Source organism: Salmo trutta, chromosome 24, assembly GCF_901001165.1.
Source record: "Salmo trutta chromosome 24, fSalTru1.1, whole genome shotgun sequence".
Lineage (NCBI taxonomy): Eukaryota > Metazoa > Chordata > Actinopteri > Salmoniformes > Salmonidae > Salmo > Salmo trutta.
Window position 1 is genome coordinate 16,342,708 of NC_042980.1, and position 17,418 is coordinate 16,360,125.

General features: G+C 40.1%; 1 protein-coding gene across 1 annotated transcript; it reads left to right on the forward strand.

The window, feature by feature from the left end:
- Positions 1–1,708: 1,708 nt before the first annotated feature.
- LOC115160815 (transcription factor Sox-21-B) lies at positions 1,709–4,278 on the forward strand. The gene is made up of 2 exons (XM_029711270.1): positions 1,709–2,217; positions 2,419–4,278. Exon 2 carries the CDS (start codon positions 2,441–2,443, stop codon positions 3,170–3,172), a length of 732 nt encoding a protein of 243 aa, XP_029567130.1. The 5' UTR covers positions 1,709–2,217; positions 2,419–2,440; the 3' UTR covers positions 3,173–4,278.
- Positions 4,279–17,418: the final 13,140 nt, after the last annotated feature.

A 17,418-nucleotide genomic window follows, 5' to 3' on the forward strand; every position in this document is an offset into this window, starting at 1 on the left:
AGATGCGCATACTTTCAGTCAAGGCAGCAGCTTGTCTCTCTCAGAAGCGTCATCGCGCACTTGTCAATCAGCGGACGGTCCTTTTGACGCGCATGATCTCCACCTGATCATCAGGTTTCCTCCATGTTGAGACAATGAGCGGTCTTTCAGTGCCGAGGGCACTATTTCCCGGACACAATGATACAACATTATTCTCGCTCGTTTAGGCTTATTACATTTGAAAACGTATATCACACCAACTGAGAGAAAACGACAGCAGTCAATGGAGCTGTATTTCCCTTCTAAATAGCGCATCCTATTGAGTTCATCCGATGTCATTCAATCACAACTTTTTTTCTTTCTTAATTGTTATCATGCATGATTTATAGCACATTATCTCAACGTATCGCATCAACCCCTCCTTGTATTACTGTTGATTTCAACACTGTAATGGCTGATGGGATGTGCTGGACATGAGAGTTTTCATGAGAATTAATTGAAATTGATGATAAGACTTTATATAGGACACAATTTATATGCAACAATAATAATAATGATAATGATACTACTACTACTACTACTACTAATAATAATACAACTAACAATGAAATAATTACAGGAGGAATAAGACTTAATATTGCCACTGTTCAGTATCTTACCAGCTGAGGTATCAGAAATCCTGACTCAGCCTACAAGTGCAAATAATTCTTGAAAGACGACTTTATATTTAATTCAATTTGGCATTAATTCATACACTATATCAAATAAAACGCACTGACTATAAATCGGCATTGTAAATTGTTTGATGCAGCCTTATTTTCACTTTCATTTTAATAATTATGCACAACAGAGAAGGTACGGGAACAAACCACTTAAACATACAATTTACTCAACGAGTCTTTCAGATAACTGTAATTGCTTAGTTGAATATTCGACAACCTAATTTCGGTTGTCGATTCGCCGCCCTTGGGAAAGTCTTTTGAAGTGAAAGTGAAAGGGAGAATTCAGGAAAAATAATTAATTTCACCAAGCACGTTTAGAGACACTCTAGCCTCCTCTGTATTTAGGCATATTTATGACAAAATGCTTTTGCACAATATCAGAAAATTAAAGAAGACATTCTTTACCACGTTATCTTGCGTCTAGACGTGTAACATTTCTGTAAAGCCAGTGCCACCCATTGAACAAGGGACAGGCAGAAGCCTACCATTCAGGAAGAGATGAAATGACAATATAGGCTACTGTAGTTGTAAGAGCCGGTGCATAGTAGACTATAACAGTAGGTTATTTAGATCAAATAACAAGTAAAGACAATAGTTATTTAGAAATAAAATAGCGTGCACTCGGGGAAGAGGGAGAGAGAGAGGAGCAAGAGAGTAGAGCCTATTCACGTTTCCATCATCACCGCTCTTTCCCCTGTCATTGAGCGTCTTATGCAATCAATTGTTTAAAAAAAACTTTTATTTAATTTATGGGAACCTCATGCTCTTAGTCATCTGAAACTTACTGTATATCTTGGGCTGAATTTTCAACGTGCTTGGTGAATTACTAAAGCTAGGCCTAGACAACACTTCTCAGGAAACGTTCGCTTTTGGTTGCAAGCCATGTATATGTACCTGAATATGTCTAACTATACTAAAATGAATACTTACCAAAAAACAGAGTTTGCATTACTAATAATAATTACAAATGTATTATAATATAATAATATATCGTGATAAATGATCCTTATGATAACATGGATAAATGATCCTTATGATAATATGCTTTAAAGACCTGTACGATTAACTTAACTATAAAGGGTTTATAGGATATCATCCAGCCAAATATATGGTGACGCATTTTCCTCCGAGTCCCTGGTCCTCCTCGCGCTCAGGGTGGGATTAAAAGAGCGCTCAGTGTGTGTTAGACGTACTGCGCATGCTCCTGTCGCACTTTCACTACCTGCCTCTGAAAACCTTATTTCACATGGGGCAGCCCGGAGTTATCAACCATTTGCGTAAACGCTGGATTCAAGTGCTGAGTGGCGGTTAACAGTCTCTGGCGATATCAGCAAAACAAGATAAGAACTGCAGCTCTAGATATATTGCCTTCTGTCTTCGATGCTATATTGTCCTCGTCGGATATCAACATGCATCAGAAAACCTAACTTTTATAGAGTTTCTCACCAGAACGCTGCGCATTGCTCTTTTCAAAACGGATATCTTACTACGGTGTGATGAAGCACTGATATTTTACGTAAGTAAAGGAAATATACTTTTGAAGCATTTTATCTCACACAATAATGTATTTCTGCGAAATATATTTAATTGGAATACTTAGTTTTATTATATATGTAGGCCTATGTAACATTTTACCGTGTGTTAGGCAAACAGACTTTACTGCCACTAAATATTAGAAAGAGACTTGACATATTGTCTGTGATATTTACCTTTTCAGACCAAAAGTATTTTGTACCAACATGTCTAAACCAATGGATCACGTAAAACGCCCGATGAATGCCTTCATGGTTTGGTCCAGAGCGCAGAGAAGAAAAATGGCTCAGGAGAACCCAAAAATGCACAACTCCGAGATCAGCAAAAGATTGGGAGCGGAGTGGAAACTTCTCACCGAGTCAGAGAAAAGGCCATTCATTGACGAAGCTAAACGACTGAGAGCCATGCACATGAAGGAACACCCTGACTATAAATACAGACCTAGGCGGAAGCCAAAGACTCTGATGAAAAAAGACAAGTTTGCCTTCCCAGTGCCCTACAATCTTGGAGAGCACGACGCGCTTAAAGTTAGCGGTCTATCTCATGGAGCACTTCACGAGTCCCTATTAGGGAACCCAGACAAGGCAGCAGCGGCAGCGGCGGCCGCAGCAGCGAGAGTCTTCTTCAACCCGTCCATGACCACGAACCCCTATTCATTTTTTGACCTCGGGTCGAAGATGTCAGAGCTTTCCTCTCCATCGTTTCCTTACCCATCTCTGGGGTACCCTGGTGGCACGGCTTTCTCTGGAACTGGTAGTGTTGGTGGAACACACACTCACACTCACTCTCATCCAGCCCCGGGCAACCCAGGCTACATGATCCCCTGTAACTGTACGGGCTGGCCCTCTGCGGGTCTCCAGCCACCGCTAGCCTACATCCTGCTGCCTGGCATGGGCAAACCTCAACTTGACTACCCTGCATATGCAGCGGCATTATGATAGCCTATATTGGATTTAGGAGACGTTTAAATGTGAAGAAAAAAATATTCATGCAAGAGTTTATTATGCATGCACAAACTTGTACATGTGATGAAGTGCTCGTTGTCTCAGATATCACATGTGTATGTATATTGATTAATGCCTTTATCTAAGGTAATTCTTATATAGCGAACTCTCTAAACTAATATTCATACATCTCCGGGCAAATCCCAGAGGGACAGAACAAAAGGATGGCAGAAATACTGAACTGTGGAGGAAAGAGTAGGAGATCTATTTGCCCGTGTCAATGTGAATACTCATTTGAAAGGTACCATATTTGATTTATATCTGTTGCAAATGCACCTGCTTGACTTGTTGTTATCAAGTAGGCCTAGTTTACTGCATCCCACAACAAATCAGATATAGGTAAACATGAACTGGCCATAATTGTCTTCATATATTGTACCTGATAATTCAATATTGTTTAAAGAGTCTAATCACTGGCTATTATGATTTATATTGTTGGTCAAGAAGGAATGAGAATTGTTTGTCCGTCTGGCTTTCTTGTTTCAATCAGAATGACATAAGCCTGTAAATGTGTACAGATAAATGATGCTAATAGTTCATTTGCCATTAGGCTAGTGCTTGAGATAGGGCCTGGGACTGACTGGGTTGTTTGATTAGAAATCCAGTGTATATTTGGAGTTTTTAAACGCTGTTTTATAGATGTCTGTACTATTTATTGTTTAGTGGAATGATTATGGTGACCCTGTCGATTGAACAGAGGACATACCTTGTCCTGTAACATTTGCACAGTAAATAGGAAGTGCTTATATTATGTAATTTATTTTCAAGAATGACGAGCCCAAAAGTTTTTTAATTCGACTACAATCGTTCGCCTTTCTATCAACATTGGCAAGACACAAAACTATCTCTGATCATTTTTGTTTCTTGAGACCTGTGCATTTACGTGCATAAGGAGCATCATTCGTTTTTACTAACTCTTAATGAAGTTGTCTTTTTGTGTTTTATTTAACACCACTTACATGTACTTTAAACTCTTAAATGCTATTCTTTTCATTTGTTGAACAAAGGATTATAATAAAGCGTATGCGGAAGAACAGAAAGAATCGCTGTAGTTCTTGTTGAATTGCTAACAAGATTTGTATCTGAATTGCCCTGATGTGGTCAGTCCAGGTGGAGTGTAAGGTATCCTCCAAAGGCCGCTTTTGTTCGTGTTGTGAATAACATTACTCGGGAATCTAAATCAACCCATTGTAATCAAGAGCCAAAACCTGATTTATCACAATTTTAATCGTGAAAAGGAAGGAAGATACAACTGAGTGGGTTTCTTTTAAGCCCTCTATTCCCAGTAGTAAAAAAAGTGAGCTCTTCGGGCCTGTAGAACAGGCATCTCTTTGAGGTATAAAACAGGGCCTGAATTAGATCTAAGTGCCAGCGTCCAATTACAAAACACAACTAATAGCATTGTATTTTTCTTATTCAATGAAATTACTTCAATATTCTTAGCTGTGGCACAGTTTATCACATCTGTTGTGTGTGTGTGTGTGTGTGTGTGTGTGTGTGTGTGTGTGTGTGTGTGTGTGTGTGTGTGTGTGTGTGTGTGTGTGCGTGCGTGTGTGTGTTTGTGTGCGTGTGTGCGTGTGTGTGTCGGGGATATCTGAATTTATGCTCATTATGACATGTAATACATTGGGCATGTTATTCAAGCAAACTACCCCTCATAGATAACATTAAGAAGTTAATTCATATGGATCAGAGCGATTATGCAAAACTAATTTAGACTGTCCAGGGATAATTATCTCCGACACGGTTAATTAAACCCTTTCACCACTCTGGATTCTCTATTGTAATACTCCGATCACTTCTCTCCACGGAACTTCCTACTTTGCTCTGGAAATAACGCGCAGTTGAGCTTGTTTCATGCAGTATAAAATAGAAAAATAGCAAACATTTATCCTCTCAAAATTATTTCTGCACATTTGAATGCTTCACGGGGGACTTTTATTTGTATCTTTGGTCCCCATTCTGACACCAATATTTTATAACTTGCTGCTTGGCCTTGTTAGATAAAAGGCCTAAACATTAATAGACGAGAGTATAGGCTATTGTGTGATTTTATTTCGAAAACAGAAAGGATTTGTCTTTTGATTGTTTTCTTGAAAGGTAGGCTAGCACTTTATCGTTTTTGGTTTGAAAGAAGATATTTTGAAAGGGCAGCCAACAGTTTGCTGACCAAAACGCCTGAGAAGGTCGCCAGGTTGATAAAAGAGCGCGCATTACCAGCTCAGTGACCATTTCCCTCTCTTTCTTTGCCCTTTTATTATATTTTACTTAAGGAAAGGGGGAAGAAACCCTGAAAGAACTTTTTCTTCACTGGGAGCGTTTAGACGGTCGAGGAGGTTTTGTCTGGGAACAAAACGTGGGTTGGGAGGTTTTTGTGAGAGTGTTGTTTGTTGAAGTGGAGCTCAGCAAAAAGCGGCTGCTTTCCCTCATTGTGATGAAAGCAATCAGTGGTATTTGGAAAACTGTTAGCATTGTGCACTTCTCTGTGTCCATTGTGGAGGATTTCTTTTCACAAGGTTTTTTTCAGCCGATCCAGCTGGCCGGAGTGAATAGCACTGCAATGTGTACACGCTTTGTCCCTCCAAGCCCTTCAAGTAGCCCACTTTGAATAGAGTGAGTTGACACTGCATGACAGTGAAACAACACAATAAAAAATACATGAGCACATGAATAGAAGCAGGAGCATAAATAAATAAAATGGGTGGCCAAAACTGGATAAACTGAATGACAAAACGGTGAAAGGGGAGCAAAATATATATTTAACACGCCAGATTAGCATTAGAATGCAATCTACAAGGCAGAACAATTGATGAATAGGTTACCCGGCCAAGAAAGAAAAGGACTAAATGCCTTTTGAATAGATATGCTTTTTCTCCATGGAAGAAAAGTGGACTCAATGGGAAAGGTGGAGATGCAACTATGCAAATAACTAGGCGGAAACTTTTTTTTCCCAGAAAATGTTTTTCCAGAGTTGATTCCAAGATAGGCAAGTCATAGAATTACAGACTTTCAGGGCTGAACTCCCTGAATGTGAGTGCCAATGTTGAAAAGGCCTAAAACCCTTTAAACAATCATGCTCATAAACAAGATAGTATTTCAATATAATTTGACTTAGAAAAAATGTTCTTAAAACTAAATGCACCAGACTGACTGAGGATCTTCATCAAATCCCTCAATCACAGCTCAACATTGTATTTAATGTCTCTGATTACTGCAGCATAACCAAACTCAGTCTCATATCCAAAACCATGGCCGCAAAAACACCATCTGTCATGCAGGCTCACACTTGTACAATCCAGAATGGCTGCCGCGGTATGTCTGTTATGTGGCAGTCCAAAAACATATTGTAGGGTGTACAGAATAAATCAAGCTTTGACCATATTTTTTTGAAATGACATAATGTAGGCATGTGAACTGAGGGCAGTGTTTGAGATGGTCATCCCTGTCTGTCAAATTCATCCCATGGGGAATGAAGGGTTTTACTTTGACCCTGCTGAGGTGAATTTAGCCAACAGGTCAGCATGGAAGGAAACGGCTTGTCTGCAGTTGATTATGATGTTACACTTTTTGTCCAGACTTACATCTACCAGTATAATTCTATTCCGGTCTGAAACTAAATATTTTAATACGCCTCTGTAAATAAACTGCATGATTCTGATACAAATTAGAAATACTGAATTTTTGGCTCTAACTAAGACAAGTGTCAAACTCATTCCATGGAGGCCTGAGAGTCTATGGGTTTTCACTCCTTCCTTGTACTTGACTGATCAATAAGGTCACTGATTAGTTAGGAACTCCCCTCACCTGGGTGTCTAGGTCTTAATTGGACACAACATTAAAAGGATATAATGAAAACTAGCATACACTCGACCCTCCATGGAATGAGTTTGACACCCGCGCTCTAAGTGAACAGTCATCAAGCAGCCTTGTGGCAGTACAAGCTTTCTGTCTCGCTGTAATTGGCAGATGGTCACTTGCGTGTAGATAAGGGAAATTAAAATGGAACTAGGGCCTTCAATCAGATCAAGCATTAACCAGAAGTGGAACTGCGTCGGAGCTGTCAAATCGTTGAGCAGCTGCTCTTGTGATCATTGTGTCGAAGCCACACCCATCCCACTAACATTAGAAGTTCAGAACGAGAAAGTGTAGGTTATATATATATATATATATAATATATATATAATGACTCTCAAATTTAAAATCATTAAACAAAATAATGAGGATTTCTATTTGCCTATGCTCAGGCATAGGGTTGCAAAATTCTGGAAACTTTCAATAAAATTCCCTGTTTTTTCCTGAATTCCCGAAATCCCAGTTGTTGGATTCCGGGAAGCAGCACATCCGAAATCCCTCAACCAGGATTTCTGGAAAACCAGGGAATGTATTGACAGTTCCCTGAACTTTGCAACCCCTGCTCAAATAAAATAAAAGTGTATTGGTCATGTACACAGTTTTGCATATGTTATTGCAGATTAAGTGAAATGCATATGTTTCTAGCTCCAACAGTGCAGCAAAATCTGGCAATACAATAACAATACACACACAATTCCCACCCACCCCTCCCCACCAAAAAGAAAGAACAAGAAATGAAGACATTGGAACTAGCAATATCGGAGTCTGGAACATAAATAAATATATATGTATGTGAATGGTGTGTATAGACAGTATGGAGCAACAGTGCCTTCAGGAACTATTCATACCCCTTGACTTATTCCACATTTTGTTGTGTTACAGCCTGAATTCAAAATGGATTAAATGTTTTTTTATTCTATCAAACATATATACACAATACCCCAAATTTGAGCAAATTTAATGAGAATGAAATGCAGAAATATATAATTTACATAAGTATTCACACCCCTGAGTCAATACATGTTAGAATCATCTTTGGCAGTGAGTTTTTCTGCATAAGTCTCTAAGAGCTTTGCACAATTGGATTGTACAATATTTGCACATTATTCTTTTTAAAATTCTTCAAGCTCTGTCAAGTTGGTTGTTGATCATTGCTAGACAGCCATTTTCAAGTCTTGCCATAGATTTTCAAGCCGATTTAAGTCAAAACAGTAACTAGGCCCATCGGGAAAATTCAGTGTTGTCTTGCTAAGCAACTCATGTATATTTGGCCTTGTGTTTTAGGTTGTTGTCCTGCTGAATGGTAAATTTGTCTCCCAGTGTCTGTTGGAAAGCAGACTGAACCAGGTTTTCCTCTAGGATTTTGCCTGTGCTTAGCTCTATTCCGTTTCTTTTGATCCTAAAAAAACTCCCTAGTCCTTGCCGATGACAAACATTTCCATAACATGATGCAGCCACCACCATGCTTGAAAATATGAAGAGTGGTACTCAGTGATGTGTTGTGTTGGATTTGCCCCAAACATAGCACTTTGTATTCAGGACATACAGTTCATTTCTATGCCACACTCTTTGCAGTTTTACTTTAATGTCTTATTGCTAACATGGTGCGTGTTTTGGAATATTTTTCTTCTGTAGATGCTTCCTTCTTTTCACTCTGTCATTTAGGTTAGTATTGTGGACTAACTAGAATCTTGTTGATCCAGCCTCAGTTTTCTCCTATCACAGCCATTAAACTCTATAACTGTTTTAAAGTCCCCATTGGTCTTATTGTGAAATCCCTGAGCTGTTCCCTTCCTCTCCGGCAACTGAGTTAGGAAGGACGCCTGTATATTTTTAGTGACTGGGTGTATTGATACACCATCCAAAGTATAATTAATGCTCAAAGGGATATTCAATGTCTGTTTTTTTTTATTTTTACTTATCTTCCAATAGGTGCCCTTCTTTGCGAGGCATTGGAAATCCTCCCTGGTCTTTGTGTTTGAAATTCACTTCTCAACTAATGGACCTTACATATAATTGTATGTGTGCGATACAGAAATGAGGTAGTCATTCAAAAATCATGTTAAACGCTATTTTTTATTAAACTACTATTATATATGATGAGCCATGACTAGAATACAGTATATACAGTACCAGTCAAAAGTTTGGACACACCTACTCATTCAAGGGTTTTTCTTTATTTTTACTATTTTATACATTGTAGAATAATACTGATGACATAAAAAGTATGAAATACCACATATGGAATCATGTAGCAGCGAAAAAGTGTTAAAAAATCAAGGCAAAGCTGCCTTGATGACAGCTTTGCACACTCTTGGCATTCTCTCAACCAACTTCATGAGCAATGCTTTTCCAACAGTCTTGAAGAAGTTCCCACATATACAGAGCACTTGTTGGCTGCTTTTCCTTCCCTCTGTGGTCCAACTCATCCCAAACCATCTCAATTGGGTTGAGGTCGGGTGATTGTGGAGTCCAGGTCATCTGATGCAGAACTCCATCACTCTCCTTGGTCAAATAGCCCTTACACAGCCTGGAGGTGTGTTTTGGGTCATTGTCCTGTTGAACAACAAATGATAGTCCCACTAAGCCCAAACCAGATGGGATGACATATCGCTGCAGAATGCTGTGGTAGCCATGCTGGTTAAGTGTGTCTTGAATTCTAAATAAATCACTGACAGTGCCCCCAGCAAAGCACCCCCACACCTCCACCTCCATGCTTCACGGTGGGAACTACACATGCAGAGATCATCCACTTACCTACTCTTCGTCTCACAAAGACACGGCGGTTGGAATCAAAAATCAAAAATTTGGATTCATTAGGCCAAAGGACAGATTTCCACCGGTCTAATGTCATTGCTCGTGTTTCTTGGCAAAAGCAAGTCTCTTCTTATTGATGTCCTTTAGTAGTGGTTTCTTTGCAGCAATTTGACCATGAAGGCCTGATTCCATGAAGTCTCTGAACAGTTGATGTTGAGATGTGTCTGTCACTTGAACTCTGTGAAGCATTTATTTGGGCTGCAATCTGAGCTGCAGTTAACTCTAATGAACTTATCCTCTGCAGCAGAGGTAACTCTGGGTCTTCCTTTACTGTGGCGGTCCTCATGAGAGCCAGTTTCATCATAGCACTTGATGGTTTTTGCGACTGCACTTTGAAGAAACGTAAAAAAAATCTAGACATTTTCCGTATTGACTGACCTTCATGTCTTAAAGTAATGATGGACTGTCATTTCTCTTTGCTTATTTGAGCTGTTTTGCCATAATATGGACTTGGTCTTTTACCAAACAGGGCTATCTTCCGTATACCACCCCTTCCTTGTCACAACACAACTGATTGGCTCAAATGCATTAAAACCTGTTAAGGATAGGGGGCAGTATTTTCACGGCCGGATGAAAAACGTACCCAAATTAAACTGGTTACTACTCTTGCCCAGAAACTAGAATATGCATATTATTAGTAGATTTGGATAGAAAACACTCTGAAGTTTCTAAAACAGTTTGAATGGTGTCTGTGAGTATAACAGAACTCATATGGCATGCAAAAACCTGAGAAAAATTTAACCAGGAAGTGGAGGATCTGAGAATTGTAGTTCTTCTTTCGTGTCCCTTTCAAAACTACAGTATTTGTGGGGTCACGTTGCACTTCCGAAGGCTTCCATTGGCTGTCAAAAGCCTTCAGAAAGTTGTTTGAACATTCTCCTGTCACTGGGCAGAGTATAGGAGTTCAGTTACTGAGTGGACTGCCTGGGGACAAAGAGATTGGATATGCGCGGTCCCGCGAGCATGCTGTTCCTTCTTTTTCTCCTTGAATGAATACGCTATTGTTCAGTTGGAATATTATCGCAATGTTACGTTAAAAATACCATAAAGATTGATTTTAAACAGCGTTTGACATGCTTCTAAGTACGGTAATGGAACATTTTTACTTTTTGTGTTTCGAACTGCGCTCACACGTTAGCCTTTGGATAGTGACCTGAACGCACAAACAAAACGGTATTTGGACATAAATATGGATTATTTCGAACAAAAACAACATTTCTTGTGGAAGTAGCAGTCCTGGGAGTGCATTCTGATGAAGATCAGCAAAGGTAAGAGCATATTTATAATACTAATTCTGAGTTTAGGTTGCCCCGAACTTGGCGGATGTCTGTATAGCTTTCTGTGATGGCGAGCTATGTACTCAGAATATTGAAAATGTGCTTCCTCCGTAAAGCTATTTTAAAATCTGACACAGCGGTTGCATAAAGCCTTCCCTGTGGCTCAGTTGGTAGAGCATGGTGTTTGCAACGCCAGCATGGTGTGTGCAACGCCAGGGTTGTGGGTTTGGTTCCCACGGGGGGCCAGTACAAAAAAAAAATACAAAAAATACATGAAATGAAATGTATGCATTCACTACTGTAAGTCGCTCTGGATAAGAGCGTCTGCTAAATGACTAAAATGTAAAGGAGTACTGTATCTATAATTCTTAAAATAATTGTTATGTACTTTGTCAATGTTTATGATGAATATTTTTGTATCTTCACCGGAAGTTTTTGGTGGGAATACATTTTCTGAACATCACGCGCCAATGTAAAATGCTGTTTTTGGATATAAATATGAACTTGATCGAACAAAACATACATGTATTGTGTAACATGATGTCCTAGGAGTGTCATCTGATGAAGATCGTCAAAGGTTAGTGCTTCATTTAGCTGTGTTTTGGGTTTTTGTGACATATATCCTTGCTTGGAAAATGGCTGTGTGGTTATTTTAGTCTATGTACTCTCCTAACATAATCTAATGTTTTGCTTTTTAAAGTCTATCTTTAAAATGGTGTAAAATGTTTGAGAAATTGAAATTATTGGATTTTTGAGGTTTTGTATTTCGCGCCATGCTGTTCCATTGGATATTGGCTAGGCGTTCCGCTGGCGTAACATCTGTCCTCAACAGGTTTTAAGAAGGAAAGACATTCCGCAAATGTACTTTTAACAAGGCACACCTGTTAATTGTAATGCATTACAGGTGACTACCCCATGAGGCTGGTTGAGAGAATGCCAAGAGTGTGCAAAGGGGGTGGTATACAGAAGATAGCCCTATTTGGTAAAAGACTAAGTCCTTATTATGGCAAGAACAGCTCAAATAAGCAAAGAGAAATTACAGTCCATCATTACTTATAAAACATGAAGGTCAGTCAATCTAGAACATTTCAAGAACTTTGAAAGTTTCTTCAAGTGCAGTCGCAAAAGCCATCAAGCGCTATGATGAAACTGGCTCTCATGAGGACCGCCACAGGAAAGGAAGACCCAGAGTTAGTTACCTCTGCTGCAGAGGATAAGTTCATTACACTTACCAGCCTCAGAAATTGCAGCCCAAATAAATGCTTCACAGAGTTCAAGTAACAGACCCATCTCAGCATCAACTGTTCAGAGGAGACTGCGTGAATGAGGGCTTCATGGTCGAATTGCTGCAAAGAAACCACTACTAAAGGACACCAATAAGAAGAAGAGACTTGCTTTAGCCAAGAAGCACGAGCAATGGACATTAGACCAGTGGAAATCTGTCCTTTGGTCTGATGAGTCCAAATTGGAGATTTTTTATTCTAACCGCCGTGGAAGTGAGACGAAGAGTAGGTGAACGGATGATCTCCGCATGTGTGGTTCCCACCGTGAAGCATGGAGGAGGAGAAGTGGGGGTGCTTTGCTAGTGACACTGTCAGTGATTTATTTAGGCACACTTAACCAGCATGGCTACCACAGCATTCTGCAGCGATACGCCATCCCATCTGTTTTGCACTTAGTGGGACTATCATTTGTTTTTTCAACAGGACAATGACCCAACACACCTCCAGGCTGTGTAAGGGCTATTTGACCAAGGAGAGTGATGGAGTGTTGCATGAAATGACCTGGCCTCCACAATAACTCTAAGCAGCCAACAAGTGCTTCGCATATGTGGGAACTCCTTCAAGACTGTTGGAAAAGTATTCCAGGTGAAGCTGGTTGAGAGAATGCCAAGAGTATGCAAAGCTGTCATCAAAGCAAAGGGTGGCTACTTTGAAGAATCAAAAATATATTTAGATTTGTTTTAAACATTTTTGGTTACTAAATTATTCCATATGTGTTATTTCATAATTTTGATGTCTTCACTATTATTCTACAATGTGGAAAATAATAAAAATAAAGAAAAACCCTTCAATGAGTAGGTGTGTCCAAACTTTTAACTGGTAAGGTGTGTGTGTGTGTATATATATATATATATATTTCGGGACCTTCATGAAATGGTTTCCCATGGCCGAGCAGCCCCACATAAGATCACCATGTGCAATTCCAAGCATCGGCCGGAGTGGTGTAAAGCTCACCACCATTGGACTATGGAGTAGTAGAAACCTGTTCTCTGGAGTGATGAATCACGCTTCACAATCTGGCACTCCGATGGACGAATCTTGGTTTGACGGATGCCAGTGTAACGCTACCAAGTTCCAGTAGCAATGCTCAAGCATCTAGTGGAAGCCTTCCCGGAATAGTAGAGGCTGTTTATAGCAGCAAAGGCGGGTTCAACTCCATATTAATGCCCATGATTTTGGAATGAGATGTTCGAATAGCACATGTCCACATACTTTTGTTCATGTGGTGTAGGCGGTGAAGTTGCCGTACCAGACGGGGATACAGCCAGAATGCTCTTGGCGGTGCATCTGTAGAAGTTCTGGGGTTCTTAAGGATCAAGCCGAATTTCTTCAGCTTCCTGAGATTGAAGTGGCACTGATGCACCTTCTTTACCACACTGTCAGTGTGAAGGAACCATTTCAGGTCCTCGGTGATGTGCAACCACTGTTGTGTTGTCATAAAACTTGATGATTTAGTTGGAGACGTGCATGATCATGCAGTCATGGGTGACCAGGAAGTACAGATGGGGGCTGAGCACGCACCCCTGTGGGGCCCCCGTTTTGAGGATCAGCGTGGCGGGGGTACTGTATTGTTGCCTACCTTCACCACCTGGGGTCTGCCCGTCAGGAAGTCTAGGACCCAGTTGCACAGGGTGGGTTTCAGACCCAGGGCCCTGAGCTTAGTGATGAGCTTGGAGGGCACTATGGTGTTGAAGGCTGAGCTGTATTCGATGAACAGCATTCTTACACACTGTAGGTATTCCTCTTGTCCAGGTAGGATAGAGCAGTGTTCAGTGCAATGGCAATTGCATCGTCTGTGGATCTGTTGGGGCGGTATGCAAATTGTAGTGGAGTCTAGGGTGTTGGGTAAGGTGGAGGTGATACTCAACTAGCCTCTCAAAGCACTTCATGACAGAAGTGAGTGCTACGGGGCGGGTAGTCATTTAGTTCAGTTACCTGGGCACAGGAACAATGGTGAACATCAAGTGGGGACAACAGACTGGGATAGGGAGAGATTGAATATGTCCGTAAATACTCCAGTCAGCTGGTCTTCACATGCTTTGAGGATGCCGTCTGGCAGCCTTGCGAGGGTTAACACGCTTGAATGTCTTACTCACGTAGGCCACGGAGATCGGAAGCACACAGTCCTCGTGAGCGGCTGGGGTCCCACGTTGGCAGCTCTGTGTTGTTTTCACCTGCTGTAAGATACAAAACATATTTCTCATGTTTAATGAATTGGTTATTACATACTGACTCAATGAACACTACATGTGTGTTATTCAGCACACTGTTTAGTGTGGGTTACTGCTAATGGAGCCATAATAGGTCAAGTAAGCTAGAAAGTCAGCTTTATTTTTCACTGACTATAGGACAACATTTATCAGTCATTGAACTGAGTAGAGGTCTACAAAGATATCATGTGTTGGTGATTCATGCTGTCTATACCATTATGTCTTGGACCTTGTGGTTAAGTAATGGCTGTGGACATTTTTGCAGGGAACAACTTTTTTGTCATTATCTTGGATGGTAAACCTATTGGGTAAAACAATTCACCTGTTACTCAAACTTACACAATCACCTTTGGTTAGAGGAGTTGTACTCACGTAATTTTATCAGTGTATTTGAAATGACAATCCCTCTTCAGATGAGGGGGTCACACAAGATCAATGCAGTAAAGCACTGTAATGTCCCATAGATTACATAAGGCAATATGTCATTCATTATAAATTACTCAATAGTTAGTCATCTCTGAATTCATTGAATAATCTTGGAAATTGATGTTTAAAGTTATTTTATTTCCAGTTACAGAATAAATGATCAAAATAAATCCTATGTAGTGTGTTCGAGAAAGAAGTCTCGTCATTGTCAACATATGCAAATGTTTTTTTTCTAGTTTCACATTATTTCAACAAAAAAAACCCCAAAAACTTCCATCTGCATCTACATCAATTACATATTGAGAGGCAATGTAAAGGGTTCTCTCATAGGATTTCAAGCTTTGACTGTCTCAGATTTTCATAAACCCCTTCTGATACACTGATATTATTAGTGTCTGAGTGTTAAAGCCTTTATGTGCCTGTAAGACATTTGTAGAGGGGAGATTAGGCAAATGATCATACATATGTAGCGCTGGTTCAACTCTATGTTGACCTCAGATGGATGTACAGACTTTTCTACATTCCTAATTCGCTCGGGGCTACCCCACAAGGGCTTGGATTAAAACCTGGCTTCAATGGCTTAGATGGATCACATTTAGCATTTATTTTCTGAGGTGAATAATAATAAACTATCATCAGGTCTTTGTTATTTTTTTTGTATTTATATACAGTGTATACATTATATACATATTATGCATTTACTTGGGGCATTTTTTTGGGGAATCACCTGTATAGTCTAATTTAGTATGTGTGGAGTCAAAGAGCTACTGCTATAGGGCACGTTTCTCTCTTAAGAACCTCAAAGAGATCGCTGACTTCTCCAGCTCATTTTAGGCAAATCAAAATGTGAAAAGTTCTCTCCTGAAGCAATCTCTCCATCACCAGGTTGTATCAAGAATGTTTATGAAGGCTATGTGCCGTATTACCTGTAATCTCCAGGGAAGGACCGGCTACATTTCTTGCTTCTCTATGCTCCCAGGAGGTGAAAATGCCAAAAAAATTATCTTGCTTTGCACCTTTTCCACCACACCTCCATGTCTCAAATCAAAGGCTCCAAACCATACATGTCACTATGCCCAAGGTGACCAGAAGAAATGAGAAAATTTCTGTATGCAGTACATTCCCATAAACATGCCACATCCTCTGAAGTCTGGCTCCACTTTTAGGAGGTCCAAGTTTGTTTAAAAGTACATAATGCAATGGGTGTATGGACTCTGCTGGGGCTCAGGAAGGCATGCTGCAATTAGGAACTGGTGGGTGAGTTGAAGGTGTCTCTTCATGCCCAGGTGAAAGCATGGTTGAGACCAATGTATTTATCACATTTCCACGAACATTATCCCTGGGTATCTCGGAAATATTTGAAGTGGTGATTTTGTCTTTTACCAAATAGTACTTTTAGGAATCCATATTATTAAAAGCCACCACAAGAGGATACATTTTTAACTCAAATTACTGGGTTAAACTCCAACAACTTGACATATGTATGCTTGTACTGTCACTGTGGTCCATTTTTTGTTGTTGTTCCAGGAGGAATTTGTCAAACTATTTCCTCGTTCTTGTGTTTGTGGAACATCATGCTTTGGAGTCACTGAGGAATGATATCTGTGATCATCTGTAAGTATTGTTGGCATAACTGTACACAATTATTCAGGGAAGGTTTGTTCAGCCTTTGTGTGATCATCAAATTACTCACCGTTTTCCCCCAGGCCAAGAATTCATCCAAAGAAGTCAAGCAGTTACACAAGATATTATGAGGGAGAGGACTGGGATTTCCTTATGATCTTTGCACGAAATAACTAAAATTATGATCTGCAGTAGATAAAGCAGCAGCAGTTGACTCAGTGGTCAGCTCTTGTGTTCTGTAGCCTGCCAGACAACGCTAGCTAGGTCATCTAGGAGCCACTTCTAGGGAATACCTTGTCTTTATTGACAGTATCAAGATTAGACTTCCTGTAGAAAGTGTTCAGTGCCTTTCGTAAATAGGTGTGGTATATCACAGAGAGTATAATTCATGGTGTCTTTATTAACTCTATCAGTATCACGTCTACTGTCAACATATTGCAAATTACTCTTTGGAGTAAGAGAATTCCAACATGAATTGAATTGCCATAGGTGTTAGAGGCAGGTAGGTGTAAGAGACAGCTAGGACCAGGGCTACTCCACTGTCTTCATGCCATGACTGTACACTTGTATCCCTTCTTAAACACACATTGAGCACTTGGTAAACAACACTTCGTGAGGCACAGACTCTCCTCTGTCCTTACTGTAATAGGCTGTCTAACACTAAGGCTCCCACTACTGTTTGAAAGACATTA

Coding starts and splice junctions, on each gene's coding strand:
- LOC115160815 (XM_029711270.1), top strand. CDS start 2,441: ATGTCTAAACCAATGGATCACGTAAAACGCCCGATGAATGCCTTCATG.